This window comes from Pelodiscus sinensis, chromosome 6, assembly GCF_049634645.1.
Source record: "Pelodiscus sinensis isolate JC-2024 chromosome 6, ASM4963464v1, whole genome shotgun sequence".
NCBI lineage: Eukaryota > Metazoa > Chordata > Testudines > Trionychidae > Pelodiscus > Pelodiscus sinensis.
The window spans coordinates 34148323-34163188 of record NC_134716.1 but is presented as its reverse complement, the minus strand read 5'-3'; the positions used below and the strand labels follow the sequence as shown (position 1 = coordinate 34163188).

General features: G+C 42.7%; 1 protein-coding gene and 1 long non-coding RNA gene across 2 annotated transcripts in view; one reads left to right on the top strand and one right to left on the bottom strand.

Moving 5' to 3' along the window:
• Positions 1 to 10770, bottom strand: part of TMC1 (transmembrane channel like 1) — a 101321-nt gene extending 90551 nt beyond the window's left edge. The window contains exon 1 of the mRNA XM_075932632.1: positions 10704 to 10770. Coding sequence (XP_075788747.1) covers positions 10704 to 10770 — 67 coding nt within the window. The remainder of the gene's footprint in view (positions 1 to 10703) is intronic.
• Positions 10771 to 10888: 118 nt separating this feature from the next.
• Positions 10889 to 14866, top strand: part of LOC142829840 (uncharacterized) — a 72161-nt gene continuing 68183 nt past the window's right edge. The window contains exon 1 of the long non-coding RNA XR_012904679.1: positions 10889 to 14730. This is a non-coding gene — a long non-coding RNA (uncharacterized LOC142829840). The remainder of the gene's footprint in view (positions 14731 to 14866) is intronic.

Here is a 14866-nt window from a genome sequence, read left to right as displayed (position 1 = left end):
CAAATATTTAAATGTTCACAACTAAAGCAAAACATTTTATTTTGAGTGAAACTTAGTTCAATCCAAAATGACTTTCCAATTCACTCAATTTCAAACTAGCCCTTTTGTTCAACCAATATAATTATTATTATTATTAGAATTGCTAGTGAACTGAAACATCCACTATGTGCAGAACTCTTAAAGTATCTTCTATCCCGATGTACTTACAATCTAAGTAGAAGGATCATAAAATCATAGAGCTGGAAGAGACCTCAGGAGGTCATCAAGTCCAGCCCCCTACCCAAGGCAGGACCAATCCCAACTAAATCAACCCAGCCAGGGCTTTGTCAAGCCGAGACCTAAATACCTCTAGGGATGGAGATTTCACCACCTCCCTAGGTAACCCATTCCAGTGCTTCACCACCCTCCTCGGCTGTGTCTACACTGGCATGAATGTCCGGAAATGCTTAAAACAGAATAGTTTTCGTTATAAGTATTTCCGGAAAAGGAGCGTCTACATTGGCAGGCTGCTTTTCCAGAAAAGCCCTTTTCCAGAAAAGCATCTGTGGCCAATGTAGACGCGCTTTTCCGGAAAAGAGCCCCGAGTGTCATTTTCGCAATCGGGGCTTTTTTCCGGAAAAGACTACTGGGCTGTCTAGACTGGCCCTTTTCTGGAACAGTGTTCTGGGATAAGGACTTATGCCCGAGCGGGAGCAGAATAGTTTTTCCGGAATAGTGGCTGATTTTGTACAGTAGAGCATCGTTGCTTTTCCAGAAATTCAAGGGCCAGTGTAGACAGCTCGCAGCTTATTCCGGAAAAGCGGCTGATTTTCCGGAATAAGTGGCCCAGTGTAGACACAACCCAGGGGCGGGGATGCCCTTGCACCCGGCACCAGCATGTGCCCCAGGGCCAGGGCCGGGGTCGCCCGAGCGCCTTGTGCCGTGGGCCCGGGGCCAGCGCCGCCGCCCAAGCCACGCACCTGGGGCCGGCAACGGCGCTGCGCACCCGCATGTGCCCCGGGGCTGGGGCCACCCGAGCACCGCGCACTAGGCGCCGGTGTGTGTTGCGCGCCTGGGGCCGGCGCCTCCAATGCGCCACGTGCCGGGGGCGGGGCCGGGCCGGCCCATGTTGTCGGCGGGCGTACACAAATGCCCCGGCGGGCGCCATGGCGCCCGCGGGCACCGCATTGGGGACCACTGGTGTAGTGTCTTCCTAACAAGATCATCCTTTTCTCTAGCAGACAGTTTTCACTGTGGCTGTCTAGACAGCAGGCTTCTTTTTCAAGAAGCTTTTCCAGAAGAGATCTTCTGAAAAAACTTCTTCCGAAAGAGAGCATCTACACAGCAAAAGCACATCAAAAAAGTGATCTGCTTTATTAAAAGATAGCATACATTCATTGTGGACATTATATCGCATTTAGGCTGTAATTAGTATGGACAGAGTGGCCACCAGGGCACCTTGCTTTTTCCTCTATCGAAAGAACTCCCTGTTCCCCGGTCGCACACGCTTTTTTCCGAAAGAGCTCTTTCGGAAAAAGGCTTCTTCCTCATAGAAAGAGGTTTACCAATGTTGGAAAAACCCCTATGTACTTTAGATTTTTTTTTTCAAAAGAACATGACTGCATTGTGCACGTAAGTGAAGTTTTTCGGAAAAATGTTCGTTTTCCCAAAACTCTGCAGTGTAGACATACCTTGTGTCTCAGGGCCCAAGGTAGTGGGGCTCAGGCAGGTTTCAGCTTTGGTGCCTTCCCCTCATCCCTCAGGTCATCTAGCAATTTGTTATAAGAAAGAAGCCACAGTACAGTGAAGTGTGAGAGAGACTGATGGTCTAGCCCATTCTTTCCCCTGCTGTTATGCTTTTTGATTTTTGTGGTATTGTGTATGCAGTGGGTGTGAATGTCCCAAGAGGCTTGTTTCTTTTCATAGGGAAGCTCCCAAAAAAAGATTTCAGTAACACTTGTTCTTGCTGACTTTCCTATCACAAATCTTAGGGTACGTCTAGACCACAGCCAGAAAAGCAGATGCGTTTTTTCGGCATCCCTGTAAACCTCGTTCTGTGAAGGGATGTTCCAACGCAGACAGGCCAATTGCTGGAAAAACCTCTTTGGGGAGAAAAGCATAAAAAGATACGCAAATGGCGGTTCACAATTTGCATCTCTTTTTCTGATAGAACTTTGTAGTCTAGACACAGCCTGCTGGGACATAACAGGGAAGCATTGGCGGACCCAGCTGAAAAATTGTTCGATGTGTTTGGCCAGAAATTCTAAAGATAAGGTGGTAGAAATGTAGCCGTGTTAGTCTGGTGTAGCTGAAACAAAATACAGGACTATGTAGCACTTTAAAGACTAACAAGATGGTTTATTAGATGATGAGCTTGGTGTTATTGGGGAGGTTATCTATGTTGTGTAGTTTCCTTAGGAAGTCAGTAGTGTCTCGGAGATAGCTGGGGGTGTTGGTTGTGTACAAGATAGACCCAAGAAAACCAACAATAGAACACCACTAATCATCACCTACAGCTCCCAACTTAAACCTGTCCAACACATTATCAATAAATTACAGCCTATACTGGAACAGGACACTAAACTCCAAGAAGCTCTGGGAGACAGACCCATAGTCTCCTATAGACAACCACCTAACCTCAAGATGATTCTTACCAACAACCACAGGACATACCACACTAATACCAACTCTGGTACTTTCCCTTGCAACAAACCCAGTTGCCAGCTTTGGCCACATATTCACTCTGCTGACACCATTATTGGGCCTAACCAAGTGAGTTATAAGATCAAGAATACATATTCCTGTGCATCCAGAAATATAATCTATGCTATCATGTGCTGAAAGTGTCCATCTGCTATGTACATTGAACAAACGTCTCAGACACTTCGCCAAAGAATCAATGCCTACAAAACAGACATTAGACAGGATCACAAAGAAAAAACAGTTTCTTGTCATTTCAACCAGAAAGAACACTGTCTCAATGACCTAATCACATGCATCTTACTTCAGAAGACTTTCAAATCTGCACTTGAAAGGGAATCCTCTGAACTGGCATTCATGCTAAAATTCGACACTCTCCACAGGGGGCTGAACAAAGACCCCAACTACCTTACCCATTACAAAGATAGCTTCCCCAATTATCACCTCTAATACCATTAACTCACAGACATCTCCCCTTCCCCACCTCTAATATCATTAACTCACAGGCATTTACCTTCCTCCTCCCCCACCCTCAGCATCCCGCCTCTGTTCTGAAATGTGATTTGTCCTTTTCATATGTGTTCATTTCTTTAAATTGTATCCTTTGGTATATATGGTTGTGACTATTTTCTTCCACTATTTGATCTGAGGAAGTGGGTCTGGCCCACAAAAGCTCATCATCTAATAAACCATCTTGTTAGTCTTTAAAGTGCTACATAGTCCTGTATTTTGTTTTATGCCAGTAGATGGCGCTCAAGAATATTCAGCATTGTTCTTGGGTTATGTAGGCCCAATAAACAGGATGATGTAGACTAAGCTTCTTGCATGCAGATTTTTACATGCAATTTCTTAACAGAAGAGAAGAATCCTGATTCTTTTTAGACATTGTAAATGAGGAAACAAGTAGCAGCTGTAGGAATGGGTACCTGCAGATAGACATCCCAAAGTTAGAGGATAGCCAGCCTACCCAAACCTCTGGATCTTTGAATTCACCCAGACCTGACATAATCCCTTCCAGTTTCAGTGAATCGGCCTGCCTTTGTTGATTCACCCTAGGAGTCACTCCACTGTCTCCTTGCTCATGCTGCAGACACATGTTCAACAGGAAAATCTATTGTCAGCAGTGCAAATTATAGCATTTCTGTAGGGGCTGACCAAGCAGTGGCGAGACGCTAAAAATAGAGCAAAATGCTGTGCTCTAGTTGGAATAAAGCTATTTTAACAGAACAGCCTATGGCAAGATGCATTCCAGGTTGCATCTTGATCTGCTTGTTTTCCTATTGCAGTACTATGCATGCTGTTCTGCTGAAATGGCTAAATAAGCAGCATGGCCAGTGAATGATTTATTGGCAAGGAAGCAGTGAAACATGAGAAGTGCAGGTTCTCAGAATTCTACCACTCCTGGGTCTGTATACGCAGAACTCAGGAGACAGTCAGACTGGTAACTGCTCTGAAACAGCCTTAGGCTTCATTTAAAACCTACCACTGAACTATTTTACCCTCCCCAAAGAAACTGACTCTGAAATACTGCTGAGGTCAAGAGATTTCCTTGATGAGGTAGCTAAATCAAATGGATAGAAGAGTTTTATTTTTCTATCAAGTTCCTGGTTCTGCCATTGGTTAAGTATGTTTTTCTCTCCACCAGGTTGTTTTAAAAGACTTCAGATTGCAAACTTTTGGTTGTTTTGTCAGTTTTTATCCAGTTTTTTCCCCATCTTGTTCTAATTATAAAGAACATTGCTGTTCCCATGTAAATATAATACATTCAAAGTGGAGATTCTAATCAGTGATCTCAAAAAAATCCTTTGTCTGTAAATGCGTTAAGTTTGTTCTTTTGTGCCACAACACACGTGCATCCACACAATGCACAGACTGGTAGAAGAGTCAAAGTTTAAAGCAGGATTTGAACTCTCTTATATTTGAGGCTATATCTACATGGCAGCAGCCCTTTGGAATAACTGATGTTATGCCGAAATAACATAGTCTGTGTCTACACAGCAAGCAGTTATTTGAACATTATGTCAAAATAATGGTGAGCTGGAGGACTTCTTACTCTGACTCCTGTAACCCTCATTTTACGAGGCTTTTAGCACTATTTTGACATAAGCTATGCAATTGATGTAGCTTAAATTGTGCTGCTTATTTCAGCTTTAGCCCTGCTGTGTAGATGTGCCCTAAGGTATTTATAATCCAGTGTAAGGATGAAGGACAGACGTGAAGTTCAGACATGGATTGAAATAACACTACAGTCGGATTTCCAATTTTAGAATTTTTATTTAAACCCACCCTGGATATTTCAAAATTAGACTCAACTTTTCAGAGCTATGTAGAAAGGTTATTTACAGATGAAAAATGATGGCTATTGAATTTTCACCAATGCACCATCTTCCCCCAACTAGATAAAATGGTGCCTTTGGGGGTAACAGATCAGCGTGGGAGAGGGTTCTTGACTCATTTTCCATTCACATGTTTGAATATTTGCAAAGTAAAAACTGATCATATTCAACAGATCTGTTTGTTATAGCTACAGAATCATAACTATCCAAGCACTGCAGATTATCATACAAATGAACAAACAACTGGGCTGTGTCTACATTGGCACCCCTTTCCGGAAAAGGGATGCTAATGAGACCAGTCGGAATTGCAAATGCCATGGGGGATTTAAATATCCCCCGCGGCATTTGCATGAACATGGCTGCCGCTTTTTTCCGGCTCAGGGTTTTGCCAGAGAAAAGCGCCAGTCTAGACAGGATCTTGCGGAAAATAAGCCCTTTTCCGGAAGATCCCTTATTCCTACTTGAAAGGGCTTATTTTCCGCAAGATCCCGTCTAGACTGGCGCTTTTCTCCAGCAAAACCCCGAGCTGGAAAAAAGTGGCAGCCATGTTCATGCAAATGCCGCGGGGGGTATTTAAATCCCCCGCGGCATCTGCAATTCCGACTGGTCTCATTAGCATCCCTTTTCCGGAAAGAGGTGCCAATGTAGACACAGCCCTGGAGTACAAGCTGTGTTGTATTATTGTCTAGGCATGAAAATGCCAACAAGGACTGTGCTGGTAAGATCTTACTAACTTGTGACAAACTTTAGATATCCTTGAATATCGATATATCAGGCAAAAGTCTCAGTAGAGTAATAGATTCTGGAGCCCAGATAGAAAACAACCACAAACACCACTCCTACCATTTCCCCCACAAAGAGGGGACATACCTAGTTTCCTTCCCAGCTGCTAAACCCATCCACTGCATCTTTGTGTGAATGCCAAATACACCCAAGCTGCCAAACAGAACTGGTTAGAGCATTTAACAAAATGGTTGTTTTTTCTTTAAATATTCTGTTTCACTGAAGCAAAACTGTTTTGCAAAGATACATCCATATTTGATGGCTATTTAAAATGGGAAGATCTAGGGTAAACTCACATCTTATCACTTAATGTGAGAGTGAGCCAAATGGAAAACCTGACCTTTTTGATCCAAAATAAATGGTGTTAAATAATTCTATTAAAGGGTGCTGTGATTAGAGGTTCTGGGGATGCAGTAGCACCCTCTGTCTTGAAATAGTTTCCATCACATAGGAGTTAATTCATCCAAGGGCTCTAAAAGAACTTAAATGGGAAATTGCTGAGCTATTATCTGTGGTTTGTAACCTACCCTTTAAATTGGCTTCCGTACCTAATGACTGGAAGATAGCCAACGTGACACCAATATTTAAAAAGGGCTCTAGAGGCGATCCTGGCAATTACAGACCAGTAAGTCTAACTTCAGTACCAGGCAAATTAGTCGAAACAATAGTAAAGAATAAAATTGTGAAGCATGTAGAAAAACATAATTTGTTGGACAAAAGTCAACATGGTTTCTGTAAAGGGAAATCCTGTCTTACTAATCTGTTAGAGTTCTTTGAAGGAGTTAACAAACATGCGGACAAGGGGGATCCAGTAGATATAGTATACTTGGATTTTCAGAAAGCCTTTGACAAGGTCCCTCACTAAAGGCTCTTATGTAAATTACATGGCCATGGGATAAGAGGGAAGGTATTTTATTGGATTGAGAACTGGTTAAAAGACAGGAAACAAAGGGTAGGAATAAATGGTAAATTTTCAGATTGGAGAGGGGTAACTAGTGGTGTACCCCAGGGGTCAGTCCTGGGACCAATCCTTTTCAACTTATTCATAAATGATCTGGAGAAAGGGGACTCCAAGAAGATCTCACCAAACTGAGTGATTGGGCAACAAAATGGCAAATGAAATTTAATGTGGATAAGTGTAAAGTAATGCACATCAGGAAAAATAACCCCAACTATACGTACAGTATGATGGGGGCTAATTTGGCTACGACAAATCAGGAAAGAGATCTTGGAGTTATCGTGGACAGTTTTCTGAAAACTTCCACACAGAGTGCAGCGGCGGTCAAAAAGGCAAATAGGATGCTAGGAATTATTAGGAAAGGGATAGAAAATAAGACCCAGAATATCTTACTCCCCCTGTATAAAACTAGGGTACGCCCACATCTTGAATACTGTGTACAGATGTGGTCTCCTCACCTCAAAAAAGATATTTTGGCCTTGGAAAGGGTTCAGAAAAGGGCAACTAAAATGATTAGGGGTTTGGAACGGGTCCCATATGAGGAGAGGTTAAAGCGACTGGGACTTTTCAGTTTAGAAAAGAGGAGACTGAAGGGGGATATGATAGAGGTCTATAAAATCATGAGTGGTATGGAGAGGGCTGATAAAGAAAAGTTATTTATTAGTTCCCATAATAGAAGAACTAGAGGACACCAAATGAAATTAATGGGTAGCAGGTTGAAAACTAATAAAATAAAGTTCTTCTTCACACAGCGTGTAGTCAACCTGTGGAACTCCTTGCCAGAGGAGGCGGTGAAGGCTAGGACTATAATAGAGTTTAAAGAGAAACTGGATAAATTCATGGAGGTTAGGTCCATAAAAGGCTATTAGCCAGGGGATAAAATGGTGTCCTTGGCCTCTGTTTGTCAGAGGCTGGAGAGGGATAGCAGGAGACAAATCGCTTGATCATTGTCTTCGGTCCACCCTCTCTGGGGCACCTGGTGTTGGCCACTGTCGGTAGACAGGATACTGGGCTAGATGGACCTTTGGTCTGACCCAGTACGGCCGTTCTTATGTTCTTATGTTCTTACGATTTTTCAGTTGAAGAGCAGATATATGCCACAGAATTGTTTTGTGACAAGGTGAGCAAGGTTTTGGTTCTGATCTAATGCAGCACAAAAACAGAAACTTGGAAAGTTTTCACAGAATTACATAGTTTTCCTATGGTTCTAAGGCCAGACTTCCATCTCAACTTTCTGTCTCAGATAACAAATCTTTCACCCGCCTGAAGAATCTGGCCATAAGTATAATTCTACTATGTTTAGGAACCATGCATAAACTGAGGGTACGGCTACACTGTGGTGTTGGTTTTTTTTGGAAAAAGGTATGCGAATTGCACTTGCTTTTGCATATCTTCTTCCAATTTTTTTTCCGGAAGAGGATTTTCTGATATTTGGCCTTTCTGATATTTGGCCCGTATAGACGGGCCAAATATCGGAAAATCCTCTTACAGAAAAAAAATCGGAAAAGATATGCAAATGTGAGTGCAATTTGCATACTTTCTTCGAAACCCCCTCCTCCCCCATACACACAGTGTAGTTGTACCCTGAGGAATAAAAGTGCAGACTTTCAGAGGCACATAGAATAGGCCTAACTCTGCTCTCATTGAAGTCAAGAATAAACTTTCATGGGATCAGCAGTGGGTCAATGTTGAGTGCTTTTGAAAGACTACTTCCATAATATATATGATTTCATTTTAAACAGACAATTCATCAGGGCCAAAGGCAAGGATATATTTACTGGGGGGGTTGTTTGTGGGGTGTTTTTTAAGACAGCAAATGTTGAGCAAGGAAAGGTGTAGCCAGACAAAGTGAAACTGAGAAGCACCCCCAACACACACCCATCTCCCACTGATCAGCTGTTCTGTGGCATGCAGAAGATGCTGGAGAAGGAAAAGAGAGGAGTGGAGGGATGGCAGATTAACTTGGGTGTGAGGGGAAAATGGGGCAGGAAGAGGCAGATAGGGATGGAGCAGTGGCAGGAAATGAGTTGGGCCTTGGAGAAAGGTGTGCAGTAGGGGTGGGACATTTAGGAGAAGACAGAGGGGAGTGCCTCCCCCCAACATATTAGAAAGTTGGTGCTTCTGCATCTCCCATAGAAAGAATCTACATACAGTACAATCCCAGCCCATAATTAGGGGGCATTGCTCCAGCCCAGCCAGGGTGTTGGTTAACTGGTTACCCATAAGCATCACTGGATAAGGGTGATGCTAACCAGGTAATCGGTTAACCCTTTACATCCCTAGCCCACAATAGTAATAAGCTTAATACCATAAAGTCTTTCAAGGATATTGCAGTAAATTGCCATATCTGTCACACTCATTCCTGTCCTTAACCCACTAAATAAGAAAGTCATAAACGTATTTTTTCCCCTGGAAACATAGCAGCAAAAGTCACAATACAAAGAGTAGGCTTAATGGTTTCCAATGGTGGTCTCTGTTTTAGCTAGTGCAACTCTGTCAACACGTTTTTATATCTGCAACATTTTCAGATGTGGCCACTAAACTCTGTCTGGATCCCAGTTGACTTAGGCACCTTAATGAATTCCACTAGGCACCTATCTGCATCTTTAGGCACCTAAACACCTTTATAACTTTGGCCTCTGGTGCACAGCTGGCCCAGACTTAAAGCCAGTTTCATACACAGAGCCCTCCTTCCCAAAATGTGCGGTGTGCTCTTCCAATATTTAGAAAACCTTCAGTCTCTGCCCACCAAACATTGCTTCAGTTCGAATCTTGTGCAGGGCCTTGACAGTCTACTGCACTCTCTACTTTACCCAAGAGACAATCAGTATCCCAAATATAGTTGGCATGGCCTGGAGCAATGACACATCTCCCCTATATTAAATGTGCTTGGTTAAAAACAGGAAAGATAATTTCCATTTTAAATCAGTGGGTGCAGCTGTTACAGAATGGACAATTGCACAGAGTATAGGATTATAAATGTTTAAAATCCCAGCAAATTAATATAACTGAGCTAGAGTCACAGGATGTCTATTAGTCTGAAGTGTGTTTTTAAAATACTTGCATTATTTATATGGCCTCACAAAATACTGGCCCAAAAAATGGATGTCACTATCTGGAATACTTATTCCTTGCTCTCTTGAAGTGCCATTCACATGTGAGATTGCCTCATTCACCATGATTCCAGACAAAAATTCAGACAATCATTGCAGAAGATTGAATATATAAATGTCAGTCATACTATAGATTTCCTCTTTCCAGAATAGCAGGGGTGTCATTCTTTCAGCAAATCTATAAAAGGCAGAAAAGTGCTAAATGTGGGGAACAGGATGGCTTGAGGGATCAATAACTAGGTACAGACCCTTTCATCCATAGGTGAGTGGTGCCTCCCAGTACCAGGGGGACATGTGACTGCCTGTCAGTGGGGGAGTGTGCCCAGCCACCTCGGAGGCAGGGTGTTGAGCCTGTCAGCATGGAGCCCTCAACACATGCTCCATCCCATGAATATTATAGTCTCCCAAGTACCTCCAAGCCTCTCATATCCCCTTTTCCCGATACAAGAGTCCATCCTAGTGGCAAAAATCAGTAGCTACCCCTTGTCTATGGGGCAGTAGGGCCCAGTGGCCTGAGTCAATAACAAATCTCTGTTCAAGAGTAGTAGGGCCTTGTGACCCAAGTCAGTAACAGCCCCTGTCCACAGGGCAATAGGGCCTGGCGGCCAAAGTCAGTAGCAACAACAGTAGTGCCCCTTTGGGGTTTAATGGGGGTGGAGGGACTCAGGCCTCTCTCTCCACTGAGTTCCAGCCCAGGGCACTGTCAGTGGCAGGTGTGTCCCACCATTAGCTCAGTGGGGAATCTGCCAACAACATGCAGAGCTCTTGAGGGATTCCAACTCCCCACCCTGGGCTACTTCCTATCCACCTCACAACAGTCAGCATCTTTCTCACTTGCCTCCTTCAGACTGGGAGTTTCTTCAGCCAGTCTCTGCTGGCTGGTCTCCACTGTGGCATCCATCGTTGTTGTTGTCGTCGTCGTCGGCTGCTGCTGCTGCTGCTGCTGCTGCTGCTGTTGCTGTTGCTGTTGCTGTTGCTGTTGCTGTTGCTGTTGCTGCTGCTCCCAAGTGCTGGTAGTAGCTCCTTCCTGTATGGTGGTCAGCCCTGACTAAGCTGCTCCGCTGGCCTTTATACTGGTCCTCCAGTTGGAGCATGCCCAACAGGGCTGCGGGGTGGGGCTCTCTCCAACAGGTAGGCCTGTTTAACCCTTATCGGCTCCTGCAGGGTTGGTACACCCCATCACACTACCCTATGTGTCTTCCCTGCCCAGTGAATCCCCTGCCTTGCACACAGCCCGGGCCCACAGTGCTCTCTCCTCCCTGTATTACCTGCCCAAGGCCGGGGGGAGAGGTGCTCTCTGTCCTTCATAGCGGGGTCAGGGCAGGGAGCTGGATGGAGCTGCTTCTGTCTGAGAGCCTGGCTAAGTCTCACATTAGTATAGGTAGCATGTGAACGTTTCTTTACAAAGATCAGTTTCATTAATCCCATTTTACTGAGGAGGAACATAAGTCACAGAGAGAGGAAGCAATTTGTCCGAGGTCATAAGGCAGGCCAGTGGCTGGCAGAGCCACAAACAGAACTGGTGCCTCATATTTCAGTCTGCTGCTCTAGCCATTAGGTAACTCTGCCACCCTAAAGGCCATGCACATATAGGTTTCTGTATTAACAAACTAATAACACATATTTGCTTAGGCACCATAAAACATAACTCAGCAAAATGCACATCTTTGCCCATGTCTACTTCCAAAATGAACCTTTTGGAAGTTTCTAATTATTTGGGTCAGCTTTTCTCTATTTTTCAGCTTAGCTTTCTTCTCTGTATTTCTTGGTTATGTCTATCATAGGAGACAATAGTATTATTTACTTACTGCCTACAAGTTCTGGATATCTCAGAACACGTACAGTGACATGTCCAAAATTAGATGATAAATGAGATGGAGGGTTGGTAAGATAAGGAAAGAAGATGATAATTTCCATGTTATTATACTAGGTTCTTTCATAGCCCCCTTTGTCACAGTATCCAGTCATCTTCCAGATCTGTGTACTGTGACTGGCATCTTTAACATGAAAATCTTTCTTTCCTTCTTCCTTTCCACAAGGGTAGAAATGTGTTAATTTTTTAAGTATATTATTAGATATACATCGTACGTCATATTAGCAAAGACAAGGTCAAAGCACTGCATGTTGCATGTGGAAAGGAAGCTGGAGAGATTTGTGGTGGCTATTAGTTTGTGAGGGAGTTCATTCAAACATTGAGAAATCTGTCTGCTACAGAGATAAACTTCATGCTTAATTCTAAGATCCTAAGCTTATTCAGTTTTTGTGTATGGCTCCATTAAAATTTGTTTTTAGTGTTATGGAAATCTTGTGAGTTCTATATCAGTTTTGGAAATACAGTCTCACAATACAGCTGAGGGTCTTGATAAACATCTAGGCTTTGGGGGATTTAGTTAAACTGAATTTTAGTATTAAACCCACTAAAGCACAGATTGATTGCAATCTCTGATTAATTGTCTTTTCAGAGACTGTTCAGTATCATCCATCCCTGAAAAGTATCAGGCATAATTAGCAGGATTAAAGAACATCTCATTAATATTTCAAGTATTGCCAACCCCCAGCCATGAGTCAGATTCCCAAAAACCAGGAGATTGGTTCAATGATCATGAGATATTAAAAAAAATTAAAATCAGTTATTTTTATTTTATTTCTGATTTTTGAAATTTGAGGGTCCATTTGTAAACTTATTTCTGAAGACTGGAAATGTTTTTAGTAGAATATGAGATTATAGTGTATTCATATACCAGATCTTAAGGCAGTGATACTCAGACTGAGGCTTGTGAGTCACAAGTGGCTTCTTAATATCTCCCCTGTGGCTCTTTGCAGCATATGAAAATAAAACACTGTGTGATTTGATATATTAACCAGTCTAAGTTCTTAACCAATCAGGATGTTTTTACTAGATTATTAATCAGTTATACTTGATAAAATTAAAAGACATAAGACATTTTTCAGGGAAAATAATATATGGGGAAATATTTAGTACATGTATGAGACTATTTTAATATGAGTATATGATGCTAATATAAATGAAACAATGACGGTCAGACTGCCGTGGCTCTTTTGGGTAATGTTGTTGATCACTAATTTGGCTCCAGAAGCACTGAGGTCTCATTATCTCCGGTCTAGGACTTTAAAAAAACTGAAATATTGTGAGACTTGATATAAGGTTGCAAGAGTTGGGGAGCCACATGCCATTGATATGACAATTGTTTTAGAAAAAACGAAGCTATTCAACATAATGCAGAAAATTTCTTTTATATATTGAGATCCTGGCCTTGTAGACACTAAAGTAAGTAATCTCTGTGTGTTTGCTGGACAGTAGCTCTATGAAGCATTGGGCCCTTTCTAGCTCAGCTTATATAAAGAAATAAGCACCATTTCAAATAGCAAAGGGCATTATTCCATGTTAGGTATTAAACACCTGTCTTATTTTTTTAAGTTACAGCTAGTCTTCCCCACTCCAACTCCTTGGTGGTTTGCTAAAGGGAGGGAAAAATGCATTAATTGAAGCTACTAACAATGATCTTTTCTTCCATAAAGAGAGAGGGGGTGTTTGGCCTTCTACATGCCAAAAAAATGACTAAACCAATCCATTTCAAACTGAGGCATGCATGTGCTGGCCAAATGCTGCTTTTTTTTTTTAACTAAAGCCCTAACAAGGGGGATTTGTAATGAAAATGCTGTCTGTTTTCTGGGCTCTTTGTTTTTAGGCCCCCATGCTCTCACCCTTTATCCTTCTATCTAGACCCAGGTGCTCTTTTCTGGCTGTGGTTCAGGAACGTACTGAAGCACATAATTAAAATTAAACAGGCTTAAGTTGCATTGCTCTAAATGAGACTTAGGCGCATGCCTGAAATCAAACCACACTAAGGATGAGCTTAAGCACATGCTCACGTGTTTCCTCCTTTATTCTTTCTCTCCATAACTCCTGTGCGCTCTCCCCTTTCTAGGTATCCTACCTCAATCAACCACATTTTGTTTTCTCGTTTGACCTTTTCTTTCTCTTCTCCTCCCTTTTTCTCCCTTACCGCAGATGATTCTCTCAACTACGCATGGTAACCGGGCCTCCCATTCCCCTTGTGCCATAGACGATACCCTCCCAAGTAATTTGCTTTTTCGCTCATCTGAGTAGTATTCCTGTGTGACACTAACATGACATGACAGGGAAAGAGATGATGGAATAGCGATTTCTCTGAACATTCAACTAAATGTCTGTGATCTGTGATTCTTGGCAGCAATTGTGAGAGCAGACTCGTGAGTTCATTGTTGGATCATAGAAAAAATAGAGACGTGCACCCGCAGAACATGAAACCATTCAAGAAACAAGCCTGTGAGCAGAATTCAAAGCCGTGACGTTTAAACAGGCTGACTCACCATTTCCTTTTAACACATTCTCCCATGATAAATATAGCTGAAAGCTGCAGAGACCATGATTCATGACACTGCAGTACACACCAGACTAATTCTCCTTTCTAAGAGAAACATGAATCAGCAAGGCTTGCCTAGAAATGGGAAATTTAGGAAGTATCAGTTCGCTGCATGACAAATACAGGTGAAGCAATGGTAGTGATTAACAACCCCTTTTCCTGCAGAATCAGCCTGAGTGTGTGTCCACACAATTCCCCACTCTCTCAGATGTGCCCTAAGTCTTTGGAGCACTTAGATCCAGCCTGAATATGACTTTTTAAGGTACAGAGAAGTAGGAGGCCAGTAAACTCACCGTAGGACAAACCATTTTATGTTTCACACCCTCAAATACCTGGCTTTCTTTTAATCTCTCTTCCTAGGCTGTTGAGGGTGCTCTTCAAAGCATCTCATCGAAGAAGTAGTTGTCAGCTGGGAATAGAAATCTCTCTACTCGGTAAGTCAGCAGTGGCTGAGTGAGATGGAATGACAGCACAAAAGCAGAACCACTATGGGCAGGCGTTGAGCAGGAACAGTCAACTGCTGGCTCGCCATGTTTTGAAAATCTATCATTACAACTCCACTTGCATAAA